General features: G+C 65.6%; 1 protein-coding gene across 30 annotated transcripts in view; it reads left to right on the top strand.

The window, feature by feature from the left end:
• ABLIM2 (actin binding LIM protein family member 2) overlaps positions 1–23,485 on the top strand; it is a 93,858-nt gene that overhangs the window by 10,003 nt on the left and 60,370 nt on the right. For 28 of the 30 annotated variants that reach the window (XR_004984197.2, XR_004984196.2, XM_045573938.1 and 25 more), the window contains exons 1-3: positions 9,130–9,169; positions 17,733–17,876; positions 19,953–20,136. Coding sequence is in view for 27 of the 30 variants with exons in the window: in XM_045573938.1 (XP_045429894.1) it covers positions 9,145–9,169; positions 17,733–17,876; positions 19,953–20,136 (353 nt within the window). In the remaining 3 variants the exon portion in view is untranslated. Of the gene's footprint in view, positions 1–9,129; positions 9,170–17,732; positions 17,877–19,952; positions 20,137–23,485 lie in introns of those variants that run through there. The other 2 variants (XM_045573946.1, XM_045573940.1) reach the window with 2 other exon arrangements.

The raw sequence follows: 23,485 nt of genomic DNA on the forward strand, positions 1-23,485 counted from the left end.
CCAGACCAACGGGAGAGCAGACGGTCCGTGACGAACACTCACCGTGAGAAAGCACTTCTCAGGAGGCTGCGGGGACAGAGGAGGTGGTTAGTGAACGGCCGAGAGAGAAATCCTGGCAGGCTTCCTGGAGGAGGTGGCATTCGCTGTGTCAGTGCTGGCCAGGCAATGCAGTGGGAGAAGGACGTCCAGCAGCAGGTGCAGGGCCCCAGACATGAGCATGGAGGGAGGGTTTGAGAAGCATCCTCCGTGCCCCTGCCCCAGGCGTGGCCCTGGGCGAGGTGCTGGGTGCGGGAGGGCCCCAAGCCCACTGCCTCCCATGCACGGGGTCTCCTGCACCTTCCTACCTCACGGTAGGAGCTCAGTGTGTGAGGAGCCTAAGAATCTCAGTGTCGGCACCGGCGAGGGGGAGCGGGGAGCATGGGGCCTGGCTCTGCAGGGCGCAGACTCCTGGGTGCTCTGCTGATGGGACAGGGCGCAGGGGCACGATTCCAGGCTGGGCCAGGTGCTGGGCACAGGTGTCGCCGTGTGCCAGCCCGGCTTAATGTCTGTCCCCACAGGAGGGAAAGGCGGGCGGTGCCCACCTGGGGGAGACAGGTGCTGAGGCCCACCCCTGTCCCCTGCGTGTCTGCAGAGCTGTTTTATTTTATTTATTGGCTAGAGGCCCAGTGCAGGAAATTCGTGCACTGGGGGAGGGGGGTCCCTCAGGCAAAGGGACCCCAACGGTGCACAGTCAGGGCCGGGGAAGGACATGGGAGGCTGGCCAGCCGGGGAGGGGCCTTGGGAGGGCTCCGGGGCGTGTCTGGCCTGTCTCGCTCAGTCCTGATCAGCTGGACCCCAGCAGCAACCCCTACTGATCAAAGCACCTTCCCCCTGGTGGTCAGTGCACACCACAGCGACTGGTTGACGGGTGGACTGTCCGCCCCCTGGTGGTCAGTGCATGTCATAGTGAGCAGCTGAATGGCAATAGTACGTCATTTGCATATTACACTTGGATTGGTTGAACGGCCGACCGGAGGACTGGACACTTAGCATACTAGGCTTTTATTACATAGGATTTTTAGAGAGAGAGGAAGGGAGAGAGAGAAGCATCGATGTGAGAGCGAAACATCCATCTGCTGCCTCCTGCATGCCCCCCACCAGGGTTCGAGCCCAAAACCAGGCATGTGCCGGGACCGGGAACCAAACTGCGACCTTTTGGTGCCGGGGATGACGCTCAGCCAACCGGGCCCCCGGCCGGGGCTGCCGAGCTGCCTCAGGGGCCCCGTGATCAGGAGGGCAGGGCTCAGGGGCAGCAGCACCGTCCGGCCTGTCGTCAGGCAGGGCCCCTCCTGCCCACACAGCAGGCACCACCTCCCCATCAACAGCCCGCGGGCCCGGCTGTCATTTCGTTGGAGAAGAGCAGACAGTTTGGGACGCGCTGGCCTGGGACTCTCCGTCTGGTTACGCCTGTTGGCCCCTCGGTCCTAGGAGGTGAGGGCGGTCCATGAAGCTGGTGTCAGGACATGTGCCCGCTGCCTCTGAGGGGGAGCCCTGGCACCTGGCTGTGGTGCCCGCTTGGATGCAGGGCCCTCTGTGCCAGCCTGGCCAGCGGGGGGGGGGCCGTGATGCTGGGGCGGTGAGATGAGGCCCAGGGCCCTGCGCCCCTGCGCCCATAGCAGCCGGCGGGGAGCGGCCGGGAGCGGCCGTGGGCGGGCCCAGGCCACGTGGACCGGCCAGCCGCAGGCTCGGAGGCTCCGGGCGCACCGGGAGGCCGCAGCGCCGGCCCGGCTGTCCCAGTTCCGGGAACGAGGCTGCGCCCGGAATAGAACCTGTATTCCCCCGGCTCCCTGACGGGCTCACGGCCGGGATCTGGCTTCAGGGAGACTGGCCGGTGCCCTGGGGCCCGGGAGCCGCTCCGCAGGCTGTGCCCGACCGTGGGGCCACCACCGACCCCAGGTCAGGGTCCTGGCTCCAGCACACAGACCCGGGCCCGGGCCCTCTCCGTGTGCTGGACCGGCCTTCCCAGGCTCAGCGCGCGCTCCGCCTGCTGCCCCGCCCGCCCTGGCGTCCCCTGCAGTTCCTCGGCTTCCAGCACAGGATCAGCCCCCCGTGCGATTCTGCAGCTGATTCCCACGCTCTCTCTCCTCAGGCACGGGAATGCCCTTTAGTTTACTCCAGTTCTCTCTTATGGGGGTAGAACATTCACAGCTAAAGTCCCCGAGCGAGGAGGGCCAGGTCCGGGGCAAGAGGCACATTGGCTGCTGTGCAGCCGCCTCCCCTTTCCCCCCAGAAATTTCCATCTTCCCCGGTGACACTCTGTCCCCATTAAATAACCCCCCGCCCCAGCCCCCCATCTACTTCCTGCCCCTGATCTGACGCCCACGGGCCTCCTATGAATGCCCCCCGGGTGTGTGCCCCAGTGCCTGGCTCCAAGCCCTCCGTCCGCAGCAGGCGTCACATGTCCCTCTGAGGCTGCACGCGCTCCGAGGGGTGGCAGGACCAGGGTCTGTTTGTCCTTCCCTCCACGATGGGCCCGGCTGCCCATGCCTTCGGCTGTTGTGAGCAATGCTGTTCACAGACCCTGCTGGCCACAGACCCTGCTGGGCACAGACCCTGCTGGGCACAGACCTGCTGGGCACAGACCCTGCTGGGCACAGACCCTGCTGGCACAGACCCTGCTGAGCACAGACCCTGCTGGGCACAGACCTGCTGGGCACAGACCTGCTGGCACAGACCCTGCTGGCACAGACCCTGCTGGCACAGACCTGCTGGGCACAGACTCTGCCCTGCTGGGCACAGACCTGCTGGGCACAGACTCTGCTGGCACAGACCCTGCTGGCACTGACCTGCTGGGCACAGACCCTGCTGGGCCGGCGCTGCCCGAGGGGCCGTCCTGCCGGCTCCCCTGCCCCCGCCCCCTGAGCCAGGTGCTTGGCCACTTGTCCGGCCGTGGGTGCCCCTTTCCTCGCTCCCTCCAGCAGCGACTCCAGAAGGGCCGTGGGGTCCCAGGCTCGGGCTCTGCACCACCCAGCGCCTGCAGCCCCTCCGGGCAGTGGCCCCTGAGAGCGGAGAGCCGGCAGCCTGGGGCCCGAGGCCTGAGGTGACCCCCGGCCGCACACGGCTGCCCCGGCCCGGGGTAAATTTAGCCTCGCAGCTGGGAAATGTGCACCTTCCTTCCTCCGCTTCCCTCTGCTGCGAACGTGAGTCAGAGCAGGCATTGTTGTCAGGCCCCGCGGCCCCGTGTCTGGACCCGGGGACTCCACTGCGATGGACCCGGACCGCACAGCAGGCCCTCCCTCTCTGCTCTGGAGCGTCGCCATCACTTCCTGCAGGGGCTCCGGGCCCTGGGCCTCTCCCGTCCTCAGTCAGGGCTCCAGCATAGGGGGCCTGCTCAGCGCTGCCCTGGGCTAAGCCAGGAGCGGGCAAGACGGGAGCCTGACACATGCACTGACACAGAACAGGCGAGCCCCTTTCCGGCCTGCAGGGGTCCAGAGCGGTGTGTGTGCCAGTGTGTGCGTGCGAACCAGCTGTACCAGTTAATGATGCCGACTTTTTTCAATAGCTGGAGTTACATATCTGTTGATATATATCTGATTTGATTTGTATGATGTTTTGTTGTATTAACAACAAGCTTCAAAACCTTGTCAAATTTGCTGAAGGTGTTAACATCATAGATATTTTTACACTTAAAAATGTCGAATTTCTGCTGAGACCGGTTTGGCTCAATGGATAGAGCATCAGCCTATGGACTGAAGGGTCCCGGGTTCGATTCCGGTCAAGGGCATGTACCTTAGTTGCGGGCACATACCCAGTAGGGGGTGTGCAAGAGGCAGCTGATCGATGACTCTCTCTCATCGACGTTTCTAACTCTCTATCTCTCTCCCTTCCTCTCTGTACAAAATTTAAAAAAAAAAAATGTCAAATTTCTGCCAAAACCAGTTTGGCTCAGTGGATAGAGCGTCAGCCTATGGACTGAAGGGTTCCGGGTTCGATTCCAGTCAAGGCCATGTACCTTGGTTGTAGGGGGTGTGCAAGAGGCAGCTGATCGATGTTTCTCACTCTCTATACCTCTCTCTTCCTCTCTATAAAAAATCAATAAAATATATTTTTAAAAATGTCGAATTTCATGCCAAAAAAGGAGCATTTGCGGGAAGTTTTAATTCATTTCTTCATTTTGAAGAAAAGTGCTGCTGAATACTTCGGGAAGCTTATGGTGAGCATGCTCCATCTCAAGATCCTTGTGAACGCTGGTTTAAATGCTTTAAAAGTGATGATTTCCATGTGAAAGACAAAGAACGTCCAGCTCAACCGAAAAAGTTTGAAGACCAACAATTACAAGTGTTATTGGATGAAGGTGCATGTCAAACTCAAAAACAACTTGCAGAAAGATTAAACATTGCTCAGCAAACGATTTTCGATCGTTTACAAGCAATGGGGTTTTAAAGGAAGGAAAATGGGTGCCACATCCACTGAACGAAAGACACATGGAAAACCGAAAAGTCATCAGGAAAATATTTCAATGGCACAAAAGAAAGTCTTTTTTGCATTGAATTGTGACTGGCGATGAAAAGTGGATTTATGTTGAGAATCCCAAATGCACAGAATCGTGGGTTGATCCATCATGGACTGCAATGCCCAATCGCTTCGGAAAGAAGACACTGCTCTGCGTTTGGTGGGATCAGGAAGGTGTGGTGTATTATGAGCTTCTAAAACCAGGTGAAACCGTTAATACTGATCACTACCGACAACAAATGATCAGTTTGAGCCACGCTTTGATTGTGAAATGACCAGAATGGGCCAGAAGACACGGCAAAGTCATTTTGCTTCCTGATGACGCACCATCACACACTTCAAAACCAGTTAAAGACACGTTAAAAGATCTTGCCTGGGAAGTATTCACCAGCCCTTGCTCCTTCAGAGGACCACGCGTCCCGATCGATGGTGCATGCACTGTGCACTGTCTGCGCAGCACTTCAGACGTACGGAGAAGTGGGAGATGGATGAGGGAGCGCCAGGGGCGGCCCGCAGGGATGGGGGCAGATGGGCTGTCGGAGCGGAGATCCCGTTAGGACGTGGGGGAAGCACCGGGGCCTTTGTGGTCAGGGCCCCCTCCCCAGCCCCCGCCAGACTGCTCGTGGCAGGTGGGCCACAGGGAGGCCGTTCCGACGCCAGCCGCCAGGACACCGCTCGGGTGGGAGTGATCACGGGCCTGTCAGCCCGCCCTGCCCCCCACGCCTGGAGCATCGTGGTTTCCCCTGGGCCCCGCCCCGCAGGGACGCACAGCTGTGGGGTCAGGAGAGAGCTTCCTACGCGGCAGGTGGCGACCCACTTCGGGGCCAGAACCAGATTAGTGGGCCACGGCGGTTACGTAAGCTGAACTGCATGGAGGAGCGGCAGATCCCACGCGGGAGCGAGGGCTGGCACATGTTACACACCGTCCAGACCCGCTGAAGAGTGCCCCCCCCCCCCCACGTCCTCCTCCTGCCCCGCCCGCCACCATCGGAGAAGAGCCTTCGCCGGGAGGGAGCTCAGGTGCTGAGGTGGGAGGGGCCCGTGAGCCCTGAACGCAGCCGCGGTGTCCTCAGAGGAGGCCAGAGGCAGAGGGGGGGGTGCGGCCACGAGCCACGGGGATACCAGTGGCCATGAGCCACGGGTGCCGGCGGCCACGAGCCCTGGGTGCCGGCGGCCATGACCCACGGGTGCCGGCGGCCACGAGCCACTGGGTGCCGGCGGCCATGACCCACGGGGATACCAGTGGCCACGAGCCACGGGCGCCGGCGGCCACGAGCCACGGGCGCCGGCGGCCACGAGCCACGGGTGCCAGTGGCCCTGAAGCTGGCAGACAGGGCCAGGCCCTCCGCAGCCTCTGGAGGGAGGTGCCTGCCCACGCCTGGTTTCGCCCAGGGAGACGGTTTGGGCATCTGGCCCCCAAAGGGGGAGAGGATAAACGTGCGTTGCTTTGAGGTTCCCGTGGGTGCTGCTTCCTCATGGCAGCCCCAGCGAACTGAGCCCAGAGGGACTGGCCATCAGCACCCTTGCAGCGCAGCCGGCCGGGCTCAGCTGGAGGCTGCCCGGGGGGTGGCCCGGCCCGTCTGGCACCGTCCTCCCGGGACCCGGGACTCCGGTATGCTCCCTGTCAAGCGGGTGCGAGGTCTGCAGCCTGGACCCTGCCTGGCGCACTGCCTGGCACACTGTCGCCACCCATGTGCCATGGCCAACCAGCCGGTGCCCCAGATGCCAGCGAGGTGGAGGGTGCAGGGAGCGTGGGACCCCGAGCATCCACAGGGCGCACATCCGTGGGCCTTCCCCTCCGATGGCGTGGCCGTCTGTGCTGATGCCAGAGCCGTGTGGAAGCCACGGAGCCCGGACCCAGGACCCCGAGGTTTATGTGTTTCAGGGCCCCAGCTCCCCTTCCCTGTGACCCCTTACCTGCAGCTGGAAGTGCGTGGGAGAGACAGGGGCAGGAGGGAAGCTGTAGTCGGACACATGTCACACAGAAGACACAGGTCACACACAGCGGACACAGGTCACACACAGAGGACACGGGTCACACCCAGAGGACACAGGTCACACACAGAGGACACGGGTCACACACAGAGGACACAGGTCACACACAGAAGACACAGGTCACACCCAGAAGACACAGGTCACACCCAGAGGACACATGTCACACACAGAGGACACAGGTCACACCCAGAGGACACATGTCACACACAGAGGACACAGGTCACACACAGAGGACACATGTCACACACAGAGGACACAGGTCACACACAGGACACAGGTCACACACAGAGGACACGAGTCACACCCAGAGGACACATGTCACACACAGAGGACACAGGTCACACACAGAGGACACAGGTCGCACACAGAGGACACATGTCACACACAGAGGACACAGGTCACACACAGAAGACACAGGTCACACACAGCGGACACAGGTCACACACAGAGGACACGGGTCACACCCAGAAGACACAGGTCACACACAGAGGACACGGGTCACACCCAGAGGACATGGGTCACACACAGAGGACACGGGTCACACCCAGAGGACACAGGTCACACACAGAGGACATGGGTCACACCCAGAGGACATGGGTCACACACAGAGGACACGGGTCACACACAGCGGACACAGGTCACACACAGAGGACACGGGTCACACACAGAAGACACAGGTCACACACAAGACACAGGTCACACACAGAGGACACGGGTCACACACAGAGGACACAGGTCACAGGGGACACGGGTCACACACAGGAGACACAGGTCACACACAAGACACAGGTCACACACAGAGGACACGGGTCACACACAGAGGACACAGGTCACAGGGGACACGGGTCACACACAGAAGACACAGGTCACACACAGCGGACACAGGTCACATACGGCGGACACAGGTCACACACAGAGGACATGAGTCACACACAACGGACACAGGTCACACACAGAGGACACGGGTCACATACGGCGGACACAGGTCACACACAGAGGACACGGGTCACACACAGAGGACACGGGTCACACACCAAAGACACAGGTCACACACGGCGGACCCCCGCCCCCCCGTCATGGTCACAGCACCGGCCCACCTGCCGTCCCTGCTCAGGGCCTTCGTGGGGAAGAAGGCATGGAGGGGAGTCCCGCCTGGGGACGAGGTGGCACGTGGACTCTGGTCCCTGAGCAGTCAGGGCTGCAGGGCGGGCACAGAATAAACAGGGAAACGTCTCACTTATGCCAAAGGATGGCACTCTGCCTTGGGAGTGTAATTTGTACCACTCGTGGGCCCGTCCACTGGGGTGGCTCCTGGCGTTCCGACTGGGCAGCCAGGGCCTGCCCCCACTCTGAGCGCTGACCCAATGGGCAGGGTGCCTCGGGGAGCACCACTGAGGTCCGCTCACATCCCGAGCCAGCTGCTCCTCATCTGTCCGGGCGGGAGCTGTCAGCGCGATGCCCCAGCGCCTCTGCGGGCGTCCGGCCTCGTCTGCTCCAGCCGGGTGTGCACACGCCACACGCACAGGAGCCGCCATGATGCCGGGCTTGCTCGCTGCGGCCACGGCCAGGTCCAGGGCAGTGGGGCGGGTCAGAAGCATATCCAGCTCCCAAGACCTTAATGCCAAAGCCAGAGGAGGGGGGCGCGTGGGGGCCGTGGCGTCAGCCAGATGCACAGGAATTCTTTAAACATATACATACGTGTACGTGTATGATGTGTGTGTGTGTGTGTGTGTGTGATCTTTGTATTGATTTCAGAGAGGAAGGGGAAGGGAGAGAGAGATAGAAACATCAACGAGGAGAGAGAATCATTGATCGCTGCCTCCCGCACACCCCTTGCTGAGGATGGAATCCACAACCCGAGCCTGCGCCCTGACCGGGAATTGAACCCTGACCTCCTGGGTCAGAGGTCAGCGCTCAGCCGCTGAGCCACACCAGCGGGACCCAGTGCTGCCTCCCGTTAGTCACTGAGCTCCAGGCCTCGGTTTCCCCCGTGCACGGGGCCGTGTAGGATAAGTGAGTGGGGAGCAGTCCCTCTGAATTCCTGTCTGCTCAGCGCCCTGCCGTGGCCCGGCGTGGAGTGAGGTCCTCGCAGATGCGATGAGGTGAGGATGGAGGGGCATCACCCCAGTCCAGGGTGCCCTAGGCCTGGTGCCTGCGTCCTCATTAGGGACAGGAAGGACACGGGCACAGGGCGAGGCCTCGGAGGGACAGTGGCAGAGATCGGAGCTGTGTGGCCACGGGGCCAGGACGGCTGGAGCCACGGGGGTGGGGGGAGGACTGTCCCTGCAGCCTCAGGAGGGAGCACAGCCCTGCCTCGCCGGGACCTCAGCCTCCAGCCTCTGGGACCGAGAGCCACGTGTCCGTGGTGGAGCCCGCGTGTGGGCTCGCTGGGCAGCCCAGCCCCGGGCAGAGACGAGTGGTGGGGGCGTGGGGGCCGCCTGCTGGCCCTGGCACGCCGGCAGAGTGCCCCCGCCCTCCGCCCCTCCCCGGAGCCGGGAACAGGTGCGCCGGCGCCGGCGGCTATTTCAGGGTGTGGGCACAGGGACACAGGGCCACGTGACCCTCCGGTGCCCGTCCGAGCCCTGCTGGCCATAGAGGCGCCCGCACGGCCCAGCCGCTGCCCGCGGCCTCACGGTGCCCTCCGGAGGAGTGCGCTCCATGGGGGTGCCGGGAGGGGAGACGGGTAAGCCCACACCCTCTGCACGGGCCCGGGGCCGGGGGAGGCCGTTTGCCAAAGGGAAGTCCCCTCCCCAGGAATTAGCTTGGGCGCCCGACGGCAGGAGGCGTCCGGCTGGGCTCCACGGTGATGAGTGAGGGGAGGCACTGTGAGCGCCGACTGTATGCCCGGCTCTGGGACCTGGTGGAGTGGCCCATTCTGCAGGTGGATAAGCTGAGGCCCAGGGAAGGTGAGGTGGGGGCCCCGGAGCGGAATCTGGCTCCAGCGCCCTTTGACCCCCGCTGGGCGGAGTGTCGGGGCCCACAGCCCCTGCCCAGCCCCTCCTTTCTCCACCCCCCCCCCCTTCTCGTCCTCTCCCAGGGCCATCTGCTCCCAGGGCCCGCTTGGTGCTGTCTGGCGGCATTGCTGGTTGTCACAGCGTGAGGGGCGGGGATGCTCCGGGCATGGGGGGTGGTGGTGCAGGGATTCCGCTCAGCTCCCCGCGATGCTGGAGGCCCAGCGAAAGGGTGCCCGGCCTAAGGTGCCCGCTGAGCCGAGGCTGAGAGGCCGGCTCTAGGGAACATCACACAGACGCCAGTCCTCCTGCTGGTGACCCCAGAAACGGGCTGTTCGTAGCTTAGCTGAAACCATCAGCATCTCATCTCCTCCAGGCCTGCCGTGAGGGCGGTGGGGCACGGAGGAGATGGAGGAGGGTGGGAGACAGAGATGGAGGAGGGGCGGGGGACAGAGCCTGGACCCCGTAGGCAGAGATTGGGGTGCAGAGGGAGCCCTCTGTGAGCTCGGGGGTGCAGGGTGGGGCCTGGAATGCACCCCCCTCTGTCCTACAGGAAGCTGTGCATGGCGAGCGCCTCCTCTCGGGCTCCACGGCTCGCTCCTCGGCTGCGGGGCCCGGCCAGACGCAGGGCCAGGCCGGTGTATGCCTCCCGCCGGCGCCGTGCCCGCCAAGGTTTGCATTGACCGGCAGCTCTGGGCTGGGCCGTGCCCGCCCTCTGGCCTGCCCCCCACCCCTGCCCTGGCCCAGCGCAGCTCTCCTGGAGCCGGCCAGCGGCGTGTGGCTTCTTGACTTCGTGCAGGAAAGATGTCAGAGAGGAAGGGAGAAGGGGAGAGAGAGAGAGGGAGAGAGAGAGAGAGAGAGAGAGAGAGAGAGAGAAACATCATGGATCGGCTGCCTCCCGCACCCCCCGCAGGCGATCGAGCCTGCAGTCTAGGCCCTGAAAGGGTGGGGTTGGGGACCGGGAGTCAAACCGGCGGCCTCTTGGTTCCTGGGTGGATGCTCACCCGCGGGACCGCCCCGCTGGGCTGGTGATGTCCGGAGGAGGTGTACTAAAGGGGGCAGAGAAGCAGGAGGGGCCTGGGACAGCGGGAGCCCCAGGAGAGGGCCTGGGTGGGGAGTGGGCTCAGGGGCGGCTCTGGGCACCGAGGAGTCCGAGGAAGGGGCCCTGGGGACGGGGTCGGGGTGAGCCGGGACGAGCTGCCGCGGCCAGTGCCCCCTGGTGGCAGGTCTCGGGGGTCCTTCGCGGGTACGCCGGTCGGGGTGGGGGCGTGTCGCTCGCGGGCTCCTGGAGGAAGAGCACGGACCCCGTTCTGAGGGTGCGGAAGGCGGGGCTGGAAGAAGCCTTAGGGGCGGGCCCTGTTTCTGCCGATGTGCCAGGAGGAGGCTTGGCGCCTAGCCCCACCCATCCTGCCTGGTGGGCACGGTGGCACCGATCGGAGTGCCGCCGTCTGTCTCCCTGTGTAGGAGTCCCTGGTTACAGAAGAGGGGATTTTGCGATTTACTAGGTGGCTGTAAACAGCTTGGCCCTTAGCTCGGCCTCGGTTTCCCTGTCCTGCTTGTCCTGGCTTCTGTGAAGGGGTGGCTGTTCCTCCCTCTGACTGCCCGGCGTGAGCAGAGCAGACACTGGGCTTTGCTTCCCGAAGCCAGCGGCCGGGGCTCCCCTCACCCCCGCCCCCGCCCCCGTGGACCTGCCCCGCCCGGGCGAGGCCTCTGAGCTCCCGCTGGCTGGGGCGCAGGTGCCTCCCCGGCCGGGCTGGGCGCTGCTTGTTCTGAAAATACCCGTGGGCTCCCGGATGGCGACACGTGACGGTGTCCGGTTCTCCGATGGAATTTCCATGCGGGGGGCGGTCCCCGCCCGCCAGGACACCGTGTCCTCCTCGCCCTGTTGATCCCGGGGACGTTGGGAGCGACGGCAGAGGGCGGACGGGCTGGAGGCTGGCAGGCTCTCCTGTCCCGGCTTCTCCTGGCAGGAACAGCGGCACAGGAAGCGAGGCGGGGAGCTCTGCCCTCAGGCCCGCGCCCTCCAGACACTGTGAGAGCAGAAACCGAAAAGCCACAGGCCCCTGAGGAGAACACGGGGCGAGGTCTGTGTGGCTGCACATTGGGCCACGGTTTCTCTCCTTTTTTAAAGAAAGATGTTTTTATTGATGTCAGAGAGGGAGGGAGAGGGAGAGGGAGATAGAAGCATCAGTGATGAGAGAGAATCACCGGCCGGCTGCCTCCTGCACGCCTGCACTGGGGATGGAGCCCACAGCCTGGCAGGTGTCCCGAATGGGAATCGGACTGGCACCCTCTTGGTGCACCGGACCACGCTCAGTCAAGCGAGGTCACCGGCCGGGGCGGTGGGTCCTTCACCATGGCACCCACACATAAGCAGCACAGAAAATGTGCATGGGCCCTGGCTGGTGTGGCTCAGTGGACAGAGTGTCGGTCTGCGGACTGAAGGGCCCTGGGTTTGACTCTGGTCAAGGGCTCATGCCTGGGTGGGGCTCGATGCCCAGTAGGGGGTGTGGGGGAGGCAGCCAATCAGTGATTCTCTCTCATTGATGTTTCTCTCTCTCTCCCTCTCCCTTCCTCTCTGACATCAATAAAAATAAAAATATATTAAAAAATATGAGTTTGATTTCATCAAAATTAGACACTTTTTTGCTGCAAATGCAAACACACCTCACAGGATGGGAGACAGTGTTTGCACACCCTGCATTTGATGAGGGAACTTGCATCTGGAATGGAGAGACCATGTATGAACCGGTCATAGGAAAGACGTTCGGATTAAGCAGATCAGCGACCCCAAAGCAGACGTTCCTGCGCCCCGCATGGAGGGGGTGGCTGTGACCTCAGTGGGGCTGACGGAGAAGCCAGGGTCCAGGTCTCTGCTCCCCACGCGGTGGGGTCCAGTCTGTTGGGCTGGCTTAGTGCGTGCCCAGCTCAGCCCGGCAGCCGGGGCCGGTGGGCCTTACGGGGCATGGGCCGTGCAGCTGTGGGGGGAGCACTGGTGGGTGCTGAGCCACAAGTGAGCCGGGAGCCAGGAGAGTGAGCACCTTGGTTGAGGGGATTATTATTCCCAAATCTCCGTGACCTTGCAGTATTCCGGCCCCTGACCCCGGTTCCCAGGTGTGACTGACAGGCACCTTCTCTGGGCACCCCCTTTCCGGAGCATGCGCCTAACGCCTTCGTTGGATGCCCCCCACCCCCACCCCCAGGGACCTGCAGAAGCGGCTGGGGTCCCGGGAGGGTGACGCCCAGCCTCCTGTGCGGCCAGATGACACGCCGCTGTGCCCGCTCTCCCTCTGCTCCTTCCTGTGACCCAGAACCAGCGGGTCCACCTCCATCTGGAGGTCCGGGCTGCGGCCCCATCCGCAGAGGCCGGGGCAGGGCGGGCGGCTGGTGACTGAGCTGGCCAGTGCCTGCTGGGGGCGCCATGGTAGGGGTGTGCGTGGCGGGCAGAGGCAAGCTGCCTCAGACCCTCTGGGTGGCAGCTGGCGGGGGTGGGGTCCTGAGCTCTCTGCCATTTCCGCTGGCGGCCTGGCTGGTGGTGGAGGTTGCCAAGCACAGTGCCCGGAGCACCCAGGCCCCGGGAGAGGAGGTGCCGGAGGCTGTGCACCACCCCGCCCGGCGGCACTGCACCGGCTCCGTCACCCAGCGCACTGCCTGCTTCTCCTTAGACTTAAGGGACATTTCCTGGGCGTCTGCTGGGCGCTGGGTGCTGCGGGCTGGCCGCCTGGCCAATGGCATGTGACCCAGACACAAGCACGGCCCTGGGAGTCCAGAGCCCGAGTGCCAGCCCAGACTGCTGGCCTGGTATTTTCGTGTGTGTGTGGGGGGGTGATGGGCCCAGATGCCCGCTAAGCGTGACCTTCCGGAAGCCATATGAGATCCGCAGATGCCTCCGGGCCAGAAGGCCGCTCTTCCGGGGATGAAATATCACGCTGGGTGTGGGTGGCGCGGGCGCGGGACCAGCTGCTGGAAGCTGGAGCTGTCCCAGGAAGTGCCGGGAGCCTGGCTGGAGCCGTGGGAGCCCAGGGCGCGTCTCTCCCAGCTCCTCCTCTGGAAGGAGCCCCCTCACCCCCGCTGAGCCCCCCATGGCCAGCCTGCCTCCCCACCTCCAAACGGACAGGAGCAGAGACAGAGGAGCCCCCCTCACCCCCGCTGAGCCCCCCACGGCCAGCCTGCCTCCCCACCTCCAAACAGGGACAGGAGCCCCCCTCACCCCCGCTGAGCCCCCCACGGCCAGCCTGCCTCCCCACCTCCAAACAGGGACAGGAGCAGAGACAGGAGCCCCCCTCACCCCCGCTGAGCCCCCCACGGCCAGCCTGCCCTCCCCACCTCCAAACAGGGACAGGAGCAGAGACAGGAGCCCCCCTCACCCCCGCTGAGCCCCCCACGGCCAGCCTGCCTCCCCACCTCCAAACAGGGACGGAGCAGGCAGGCGGGAGGGAGGGCACAGCACTCGCCCCAGGCCCGTCACCGCGGCCGGGGAGGGCCAGGGTCACGGCCTCTGCCTGCAGGCCGCGCCTGCCTGTGCCTCAGCCCATCGCGGGAGCCTGAGCGGCGTCCCAGTCCTGCCCTCCACCCCAGCGCCGGTGCTGGGGTTTGTTTTCACCGGCCACACAGCCTCGGTCGCGGGGGTGGTCCATCCACCGCGTGTGTGTTTGGTGTAATCGGCACAGCCAGGCACGGGCAGCCACAGGTTAGAGCCGATCTGGAAATATCGGTGAAACCAGCCTGCCGCCTCGGTGTGGAGGCCTCAGTTTCTCCCAACCTCTGTCTCTCTCCCCCTCTTTCCCTCCCTCTCTCTCTGAAAATTTTTAGACTGTTTCTTAGAGCAGTGTTTGGGTTGTAGAAAACTTGAACAGCCCGAGCTGGTGTGGCTCAGTGGATAGAGTCGGTGGAGGACCGAGGGGTCCCGGGTTTGATTCCAGTCAAGGGCAAGTACACAGTTGCAAGCTCAACCCCTGGCCCAGATCAGGGCGTGTGCGGGAGGCAACCAATCGATGAGTCTCTCTCACATCAGTGTTTCTCTCTCTGTCCCCCCTGCCCCTAAGAACCAATGGGAATAAAAGCAGTGTTTCCGGCCGGGACTGGTTTGGCTCAGTGGATAGAGCATCCATCGGCCTGCGGACTGAAATGTCCCGGGTTCGATTCCGGTCCAGGGCATGTACCTTGGTTGCGGGCACATCCCCAGTAGGGGGTGTGCAGGAGGCAGCTGATCGACGATTGTTTCTAACTCTCTATTCCTCTCTCTTCCTCTCTGTAAAAAATCAATTAAAAAAGCAGTGTTTCCGAATCCACTTTGAAAAGAAAAGCTGAACAGGAAGTGGAGCGTCCTGATATGCCCCAGCCGTGTCCGTTGTTAACCCCGCATGGGGATGTGTGTGTGTGTGTGTGTGTGTGTGTGTGTGTCCCCGCAGTCCTGCTACTGCGGTGAGCAAGGGGTTCCGGTGCCGCGTGCTCTCTCGGTTTGGACAGACGTGTGACAGGTGCCCACACCACAGGGTCCCGGAGCCGCTTCCCTGCCCGAGAGCCCCGTGCTCCCCCTGTGCTCCCCCTCCCGCTCCCCTGTGCTCCCCCTCCCGCTCCCCTGTGCTCCCCCTCCCGCGCCCCTGTGCTCCCCCTCCCGCTACCCAGTGCTCTCCCTCCTGCTCCCCTGTGCTCCCCCTCCCGCTCCCCTGTGCTCCCCCTCCCGCTACCCAGTGCTCTCCCTCCCGCTCCCCTGTGCTCCCCCTCCTGCTCCTCTGTGCTCCCCCTCTCCCCCTGTGCTCCCCCTCTCCCCCTGTGCTCCCCCTCCCGCGCCCCCCACCGACAAGCGCTGGGTTTCCCCGTGGCCACGGTGCTGTGTCCTGCCACGTGGCCTGTGGCTGGAAGAGGGTGTGTGGCCAGCTCCCCCGGCTCTCACTTAGCAGCACCCGTCCACGTCCCCGCCACGCCCTCCCGGGCTGATGGCTCCTCTCCAGAGAGTTCCATCTTCCTTTTTTCCGTAAGAGAACGGTTACTGGGTAAGACTGAGGTGGGAAAGCCTCCTGGAAGAAGGGGCTCAGGACACGTGGTGGAGGCCCCGGGAGGGCTGGGGTCTGATGGTCACGCGCTCGGGGTGGGCCGGGGCGGGGAGCGAGGGCTGGGGGTGCCCCGGGAGGGGTGCACTGGGTCCTCCGTCCTCACCGCTCTAGGGGTGGGTTTCTGTGACCCTCACACGGACAGGAGTCGTGGCCAGCGTGGCCCACCCTGTCTGGGAGCCGTGTGGGGAGGGCCGTGCCATGCGGGGTCCCCGGCAATCCTGCCGCGGCACAGACCAAGCAGACGGCAGTTTGGGGTTGTAGAAAAACTGCCATCTGCCTGCACCCCCTGTACCTGCATGGGGACAGGTGTCTGTCACCACCATGCAGTGTCTATGTCCCACCACCAGGGGGCAGCATCCTGCTCTCACCCCCACAGGCCTCAGGTCCTCCCAGGAAATCATGCCTTAAAGCAGCGCCCCCCCCACCCCCCCTCCCCGAAACCCAAATACAGGTCCGGGAGCCAGGAAACGGGTGACTAGGCCGCGGGGTCTTGGAAATGACAGTGGCTGCTGGGTACTGAGCACAGGGCTTGCTGCACCCTGGGCTGGCACGTTTTTGTCCCTGGCCCTGGCATCTCCCGGGCAGGGGGCCTGGGTGGAGGGTGGAGGGACAGACAGATGGAAGTCTGGGAGCTCCGGGTCCCAGCAAGTAGGAGGTGGGGCTAGGGCTGCAGGTCCCAGGCTCTGACACGGATGGGGGAGGAGTGGGGCCGGGGGAGGGGGAAGGGAGGGACGGGGGCGGTGCGGAGGGGGGAGGGGGCGTCTCCAGCAGCAGCAGGGCCTGTGTCCCTCGGGGATGACCGTATTGTCCTCTGTGTGCCTGGGGGTGAGAGGATAACAGTGGAGGATCCTGGTTCCTCCCCCCCCCCCTCTGCCGCGGGTCCCCCCCATGGCCCTGCCCAGCTGCGGGCACCAAGCTCCTGGGGCAGGCCCTGGGCCCGCGCCCTGGGCTGGCCTCCGGAGGGCTCTCGGGCTGTGGGTGAGGAGCCCAGAGTCCGGCCCAGCCCTTCACCGGCGCCTCCCTGCACCTCCTCGGCGGGCGCAGCAGCAGCACCCGGCCCATGTCCCGGCACAGGAACGGGGGCTGGGGGGAGATGGGGGGCCACAGAGGACTGTGCTTAAGACATCTGCATTGGAGGGAGCTGGGCCCGGCGCAGAGGCCTGCCCGCGCCCCTGGGTTCTGAGGCCCTGGGACCGGGGTCCTGCCAGGTCCAGGCTGCAGAGGCGGGCCACCCAGGGGGAGGCATGACCGCCCGTCTGCAGGGTGCTCACAGAGAGGGGGCAGGAGCCCCTCATTGGGTTGATCACGTCTGACTCCCACGGGTCCCCAAGGGGAGGAAAGCCGGTGCCTGATGCCCCGGGACTGTGCTGGGGGGCGGACTGTGCTGGGGGGGGCGGGACTGTGCTGGGGGGCGGGACTGTGCTGGGGGGGGGACTGTGCTGGGGGGGCGGGACTGTGCTGGGGGGGACTGTGCTGGGGGGGCGGGACTGTGCTGGGGGGGACTGTGCTGGGGGGCGGGACTGTGCTGGGGGGGCGGGACTGTGCTTGGGGGCGTTACTGTGCTGGGGGGGACTGTGCTGGGGGGCGAGACTGTGCTGGGGGGGACTGTGCTGGGGGGCGGGACTGTGCTGGGGGGGCGGGGACTGTGCTTGGGGGCATTACTGTGCTGGGGGGGACTGTGCTGGGGGGGCGGGACTGTGCTGGGGGGGACTGTGCTGGGGGCGGGACTGTGCTGGGAGGGGACTGTGCTTGGGGGCGGGACTGTGCTGGGGGGGACTGTGCTGGGGAGGGCGGGACTGTGCTGGGGGGGACTGTGCTGGGGGCGGGACTGTGCTGGGGGGACTGTGCTGGGGGGGGCGGGACTGTGCTGGGGGGGGACTGTGCTGGGGGGGGACTGTGCTGGGGGGCCCCGGGACTGTGCTGGGGGGGCGGGACCGTGCTGGGGGGGACTGTGCTGGGGGGGACTGTGCTGGGGGGGGGCGGGACTGTGCTGGGGGGGGGACTGTGCTGGGGGGGGGACTGTGCTGGGGGGCCCCGGGACTGTGCTGGGGGGCGGGACTGTGCTGGGGGGGGGACTGTGCTGGGGGGGACTGTGCTGGGGGGCCCCGGGACTGTGCTGGGGGGCGGGACTGTGCTGGGGGGGGACTGTGCTGGGGGGGGGGACTGTGTGGGGGCCTGAGTCCCGCCCCCCGCGGCTGCTCGCCTGCCGTCCGCCGCTAACGCCCCCTCTCCCCAGCAGTGTCGGAGCCCCCGGCGGCCCTGGGCGCCCTGGAGAAGCCGGCGGGCGCGGCCATCCTGTGCACCACGTGCGGCTCCGTGTGCCGGGGCGAGGTGCTGCGGGTGCAGAGCAAGTACTTCCACCTCAAGTGCTTCGTCTGCAAAGGTGAGTGTCTCCGTCCGGCTGCCAGCCCGTGGGCCCCGGGCGTCTCTGGCAGCGGGCAGCGGGGCAGGAGGTGCCCCCAGAGCTGCCTCCACAGCGCCCCCCATCCTGCGGCTGCGCCCCCCACGGCGGGCGGGTCCCAGGCCTCCTCACGCAGCTGCGCCCCATCGAGGACAAGGTCCGGGACGAGCATGGCTGTGGGGCCCAGGGCGGGTCTGGGGGCGCGGGGGGGGGGGGCACTGGGCTTAGGGAGCGAGCATCTGGGAGGTTCCAGGCCTTTGTGGGAGACCCTCCCCGCCCCCCCCAGCTTACAGCCCAGGGAAGCTGCACAGAGCACAGTGTGACATCCGTCCGCACAGCTTGTCCGCAGGTGACCCCAGCAGGGCGCGCCAGCCGGGTCCCGCGGGAGAGCAGAGGGAAGTCACTGGGCGAGGGATCTCCGATGACACACACGCCTGTTATTCCAGGAGCCAGGCCAAGGCCGAGGTCAGGGTACACCGGGCAGCACAGGCCTCCAGCCCGGCCAGCTCCTTCCGCTCAGGTCCTCTGCTGGGCTCTGTCCTGCCGTCCCCCTGCCCCGCTCAGAGGCCCGGCCCTGGGGCTGCCGTCCCCCTGCCCAGCTCAGAGGCCCGGCCCTGGGGCTGCCGTCCCCCTGCCCCGCTCAGAGGCCCGGCCCTGGGGCTGCCGTCCCCCTGCCCAGCTCAGAGGCCCCGCCCCTGGGATGATGCTTTTTTGTTAGTTTGTCAGTTCTTGCCTCAGCCTTACAAAGGGTTCAGCGTTCTGCAGAAAGGGGCTGATGTGTAGATGATTAAGAAGGAGTCCAAGGACAAAAGATAATTTTGAAAGGCATGGGGGTGGGGTGTCAGAGGAGCTTCAGCTAAAGGATCTGAAGACTCATCCTGTTTGAGGACCCGTGCTATTTATTAACAGTTTTCCTGAGGCCAGGTGGAGACAGACACGTCAAAGGCAGGGTTTCCAAGGGCAGGGTTCGGAAGCATTGTCAGTGTGGGAAGAGCCTACAGCTGTTCAGGTGTTTGGCCAACAGGAGGCAGTAAAACGCCCTGAGCTGTCCGGCAGCAGACAATCATCCTATTCAGGTTTGGGGGAAGTGCCCTTTAGCTGTTCCAACAGGTAAACTCCATGTGACTCACCCTTGTTGAGCCGCCCAGACCTTACCAACCTTTTGGTGAGACTCTTGTAATTATGGAATCGGTTCCCGGCAGGATGAGGATCAAACACCAAACTAACAAAGCCCCACAGAGACCCGGTACTGGGAACTCACCCTCTGCCATCAGTTAATATTTTAACAAAAATTCCGAGGGATCGATTCAAAACGCTATGAGGGCCACGTGGTTTTTCACGCCTTGAGAGGCCCTGGCCTGTGAGGACTGGCCTGGCCCAGGTGCTGGGACTGTCCGGGAGGCCTGGGGCCTCCAGCAGGGCGGGGTGTCCGGGCAGTGCTCCCACGTGTCCCTGGGGCAGGAGGGGCGCCTGTGGGGTGAAGGCTCAGGCGTCCCGGTGGTTGAAGCTGGGTGTCCGGTCTCCACCCAGCAGCGTCCCCGGGCCCTTGGCTCCCCAGGGCAGCAGCTGCGTGTTGGGGGACAGAAGGGTTCGTGGTCAGGTGGCCCGGGTCCTCCTGCAGGGCCTGGCCGTGTCCACAGTTCGGGGGGAGGGGGACAGTGGGGAGGGCCAGGAAGCTCACAGGGACCCGGATCCACCTGTCCTCGGCCGAGGGCACCTTCCCACCCAGGCGGCCTCGCGCGGAGTAGGTGCTTTCTGATCCTCTGGGCCGCGGGGACAGGAGCCAGGCTGGCGGGGGGAGGGAGGGGATGGGCCTCAGAGACCTCCTGGCGGGCCCCGGAGCGAGGGAGGGAGGCGGCCCTCAGCACCGCGAGGGGTCCGCCAGGCCGGCCCCTGTCGGGGAGCGTCCACAGGGAGGGCACACCATCAGGCGAGGGCGCAGCGGAGCGGTGCTGGCCCTGCATCAGGTGGGGGTGTCTGTGGGGGCCGCCCAGGGTGAGGGGGCCCCGGGGGAGGGTCCGCCCGGGGGAGGCCCCCTGACGCCGCCTCGCTCCCCAGTGTGCGGCTGTGACCTGGCGGAGGGCGGCTTCTTCGTGCGGCAGGGCCAGCACATCTGCACCCGGGACTACCAGCGCCTGTACGGCACCCGCTGCTTCGCCTGCGACCGCTTCATCGAGGGCGAGGTGGTGTCGGCGCTGGGCCGGACCTACCACCCCGACTGCTTCGTGTGCGCCGCCTGCCGGTGAGTGAGCCCGCCCTGCGCCCACCTGGGGGCCCTGTGTCCACCCGGGCCCTGCGTCCACCCCGGGCCCTGTGTCCACCCCGACCCTGCGCCCACCCCGGGCCCTGTGTCCACCCCGACCCTGTGTCCACCCCGACCCTGTGCCCACCCCGACCCTGCGCCCACCCCGACCCTGCGTCCACCCCGACCCTGCGCCCACCCCGGACCCTGCGCCCACCCCGGACCCTGCGCCCACCCCGGGCCCTGTGTCCACCCCGACCCTGTGTCCACCCCGACCCTGTGTCCACCCCGACCCTGTGCCCACCCCGGGCCCTGCGCCCACCCCGGGCCCTGCGCCCACCCCGACCCTGTGTCCACCCCGACCCTGCGTCCACCCCGACCCTGCGCCCACCCCGGACCCTGCGCCCACCCCGGGCCCTGCGCCCACCCCGACCCTGTGTCCACCCCGACCCTGCGTCCACCCCGGCCCTGCGCCCACCCCGGACCCTGCGTCCACCCCGGGCCCTGTGCCCACCCCGACCCTGTGTCCACCCCGGGCCCTGTGTCCACCCCGGCCCTGTGTCCACCCCGACCCTGTGTCCACCCCGACCCTGCGCCCACCCCGACCCTGTGTCCACCCCGGGCCCTGTGCCCACCCCGACCCTGCGTCCACCCCGACCCTGCGCCCACCCCGACCCTGTGTCCACCCCGACCCTGTGTCCACCCCGACCCTGTGTCCACCCGGGCCCTGTGTCCACCCCGGCCCTGCGCCCACCCCGGCCCTGCGCCCACCCTGACCCTGTGTCCACCCCGACCCTGTGTCCACCCGGGCCCTGTGTCCACCCCGGCCCTGCGCCCACCCCGACCCTGTGTCCACCCCGACCCTGTGTCCACCCGGGCCCTGTGTCCACCCTGGCCCTGCGCCCACCCCGGCCCTGCGCCCACCCCGACCCTGTGCCCACCCCGACCCTGTGTCCACCCGGGTCCTGTGTCCACCCCGGGGCCCTGCGCCCCCCACCCCCTCCAGGGCCCTGTGACTCCCACCTCAGAACCCTGTGTCCACCCCGGGCCCTGCGCCCACCCCGGGCCCGGCACGTGTCCCCCTGCCTGTGCCCCCACAGCACCACACCCAGCACCGGGCACGTGTCCCCCTGCCTCCCTGCCTGTGACACCTCCCCCAGCCACCGGGCATGTGAGCCCCCAGCATGGCGGCTTCCAGGACCCCTCCCTCTCCACAGCCCCCCTCCCCCCGCACCGTCCCGCTCAGGGGCCGCCATGGTCTCTGTGCCGGGTCCCTCCCCTCTGCCTGGCACTGCCCACAGGGCCTGGGTCTCCACCCGCCTCAGCCCGGCTGGGCCTCCAGGCAGCTCCCGTCATTCACTCCCCAGCTTCCCACGGGCCTCGCGGGCCAGGCCTGGCCACCTGGGCGCATCAGCGACACCCCGGGCTCAGGCCGCCTCCGCAGTGCAGGGAGCTGCCTCCCGGGCCTCCCCCGGAGCGCCCCCCCATTGCATCCTGTCCTGGGCCCACCTCTCTAGCATCGTGCCCCTGAAGCAGCCTGATGTGAACCCCCTGTGGGCAGGGCCGGACACCATAAAGGGTGCAGTGACAGATGGGGGGAGAGGGGGACAGACCAGGTCCCACCCCTCCCTTCCCCCCTCCCTCCCTCCCTCCCCCACCACTGCCACACTGCTCCCAGGGGAATGTCTCATTTCTGGAAAACAAAGAACGAAAACCCTACTGTGGCCTGGCCAATGTGGCTCAGTGGTTGAGTGTCGACCCACGAACCAGGAGGTCACAGTTCAATGTCCAGTCAGGGCACGTGCCCGGCTGATCCCCATGTGGACGTGCAGGAGGCAGCCAGTCCGTGATGCTCTCATCGTTGATGTTTCTCTCTCTCTGCCCCTCCCTTCCTCTCTCTGGAAAACTAAACAAAGGGCGTGTGTGCTGCTCTCTCCTCTGTCCCCGCACCCAGTCCCACAGGAGCCTGTCCGGCCGCGTGTCTGCACCCGGCACTGCGGGCAGAGGGGGTTTGCCGGGCCGCGGAGAGGGCGGAGCCGGGCTGGCCGTTCCTGAGGAGCCCCTGTGTCTTAGCCAGCGTGTGGGGGGCAGAGTCCCGAAGGCTGTCGGTGATTTCTGGGCGCGTTGCTTAGAGACCAGGCTGACGCCGTCACCCGGGGCTGGGAGGCCGGCTCTGGGCAGTCTGCTGAGCTGAGGGTGACAGCGGCGGCTCCGTCCTGCTGGGCCCGGACCCCCGTCCACTGTAAACCACGAGAACAGCGGTCAGAAGACACAGAGCACCTGCTGGCAGACAGGGGGCCCAGGCAGCTGCGGCCTGAGAGGAGGAGGGCAAAGGAAGGGAGCCCTGTGGCCGGCCTGGCCTGCTGCCCGCTCCCAGGCACGCCAGGCCTGGCATTCTGCTGAGCCGGGAGCCGGTGCTCCGAGAGGCAGAGCAGCTCGCGGAGGGGAGAGCCGCATGGGCCAGAGCCCGGAGCCATGGAGGGGCCATCGAGTCCTGACCGACACAGAGCCCTGTGGGCACGGCGGCCTCTCACGGGGTGAGGCAGAGAGGGACCAGCTTGCTGTAGGCTAAGCCGTCCCCAGGTCTGGGAGGCCTTGGTGCTGGCCAGGCGGACAGTCCGTACTGAATGTCCAGCACACAGTAGGGGCACCACCAGGGCCATCCATGCATTGTCAGTGGGACGGAGCCAGCAGAGTGCAGGAGAAGCCTCAGAGAGGCCAGGCTGATTGGCAAACCGGCCGCCGCCCGCCAAAGCACAGGGCAGCCCGCCCTGTGCGAGGAAAAGCAAGCCCTACCCTCAGCGACGTGACACTGACCATGTCCACCTTCCACCCAACGCCCCTGCTCACAAACAGGCACAGGAGCGCCCCGCCCTCAGCGACATGACACTGACCATGTCTGACTCCCATCCAACGCCCCTGCTCACAAACAGGCACAGGAGCGCCCCGCCCTCGGCAGTGTGACACTGACCATGTCTGACTTCCACCCAAAGCCCCGGCTCACAAACAGGCACAGGAGCGCCCCGCCCTCGGCAGTGTGACACTGACCATGTCTGACTTCCACCCAAAGCCCCGGCTCACAAACAGGCACAGGAGCGCCATGGAGCCGGGAGAGAAACCCTCATGGCAGGGGCCCGGGAGGGAGAGCCACAGCGGGACGCACAGCAGGGACTCGGAGACACTGCCTGTCGAGTGGCCAGGCGTGTCAGGGAAAGCTGAAACGTAAGAAAGTCACAGAAGACCCTGGAAGAAACCACGTGGAGCTTCTAGAAATGAAAATTGCAATGTCTGAAAGGAGACATTCCTTGGGAGGAATGAGCAGTAGGTTTTGCTGAGGAAAAGATGAGTG

The sequence above is a fragment of the Pipistrellus kuhlii genome, unplaced genomic scaffold (genome assembly GCF_014108245.1).
Source record: "Pipistrellus kuhlii isolate mPipKuh1 unplaced genomic scaffold, mPipKuh1.p scaffold_m20_p_58, whole genome shotgun sequence".
Lineage (NCBI taxonomy): Eukaryota > Metazoa > Chordata > Mammalia > Chiroptera > Vespertilionidae > Pipistrellus > Pipistrellus kuhlii.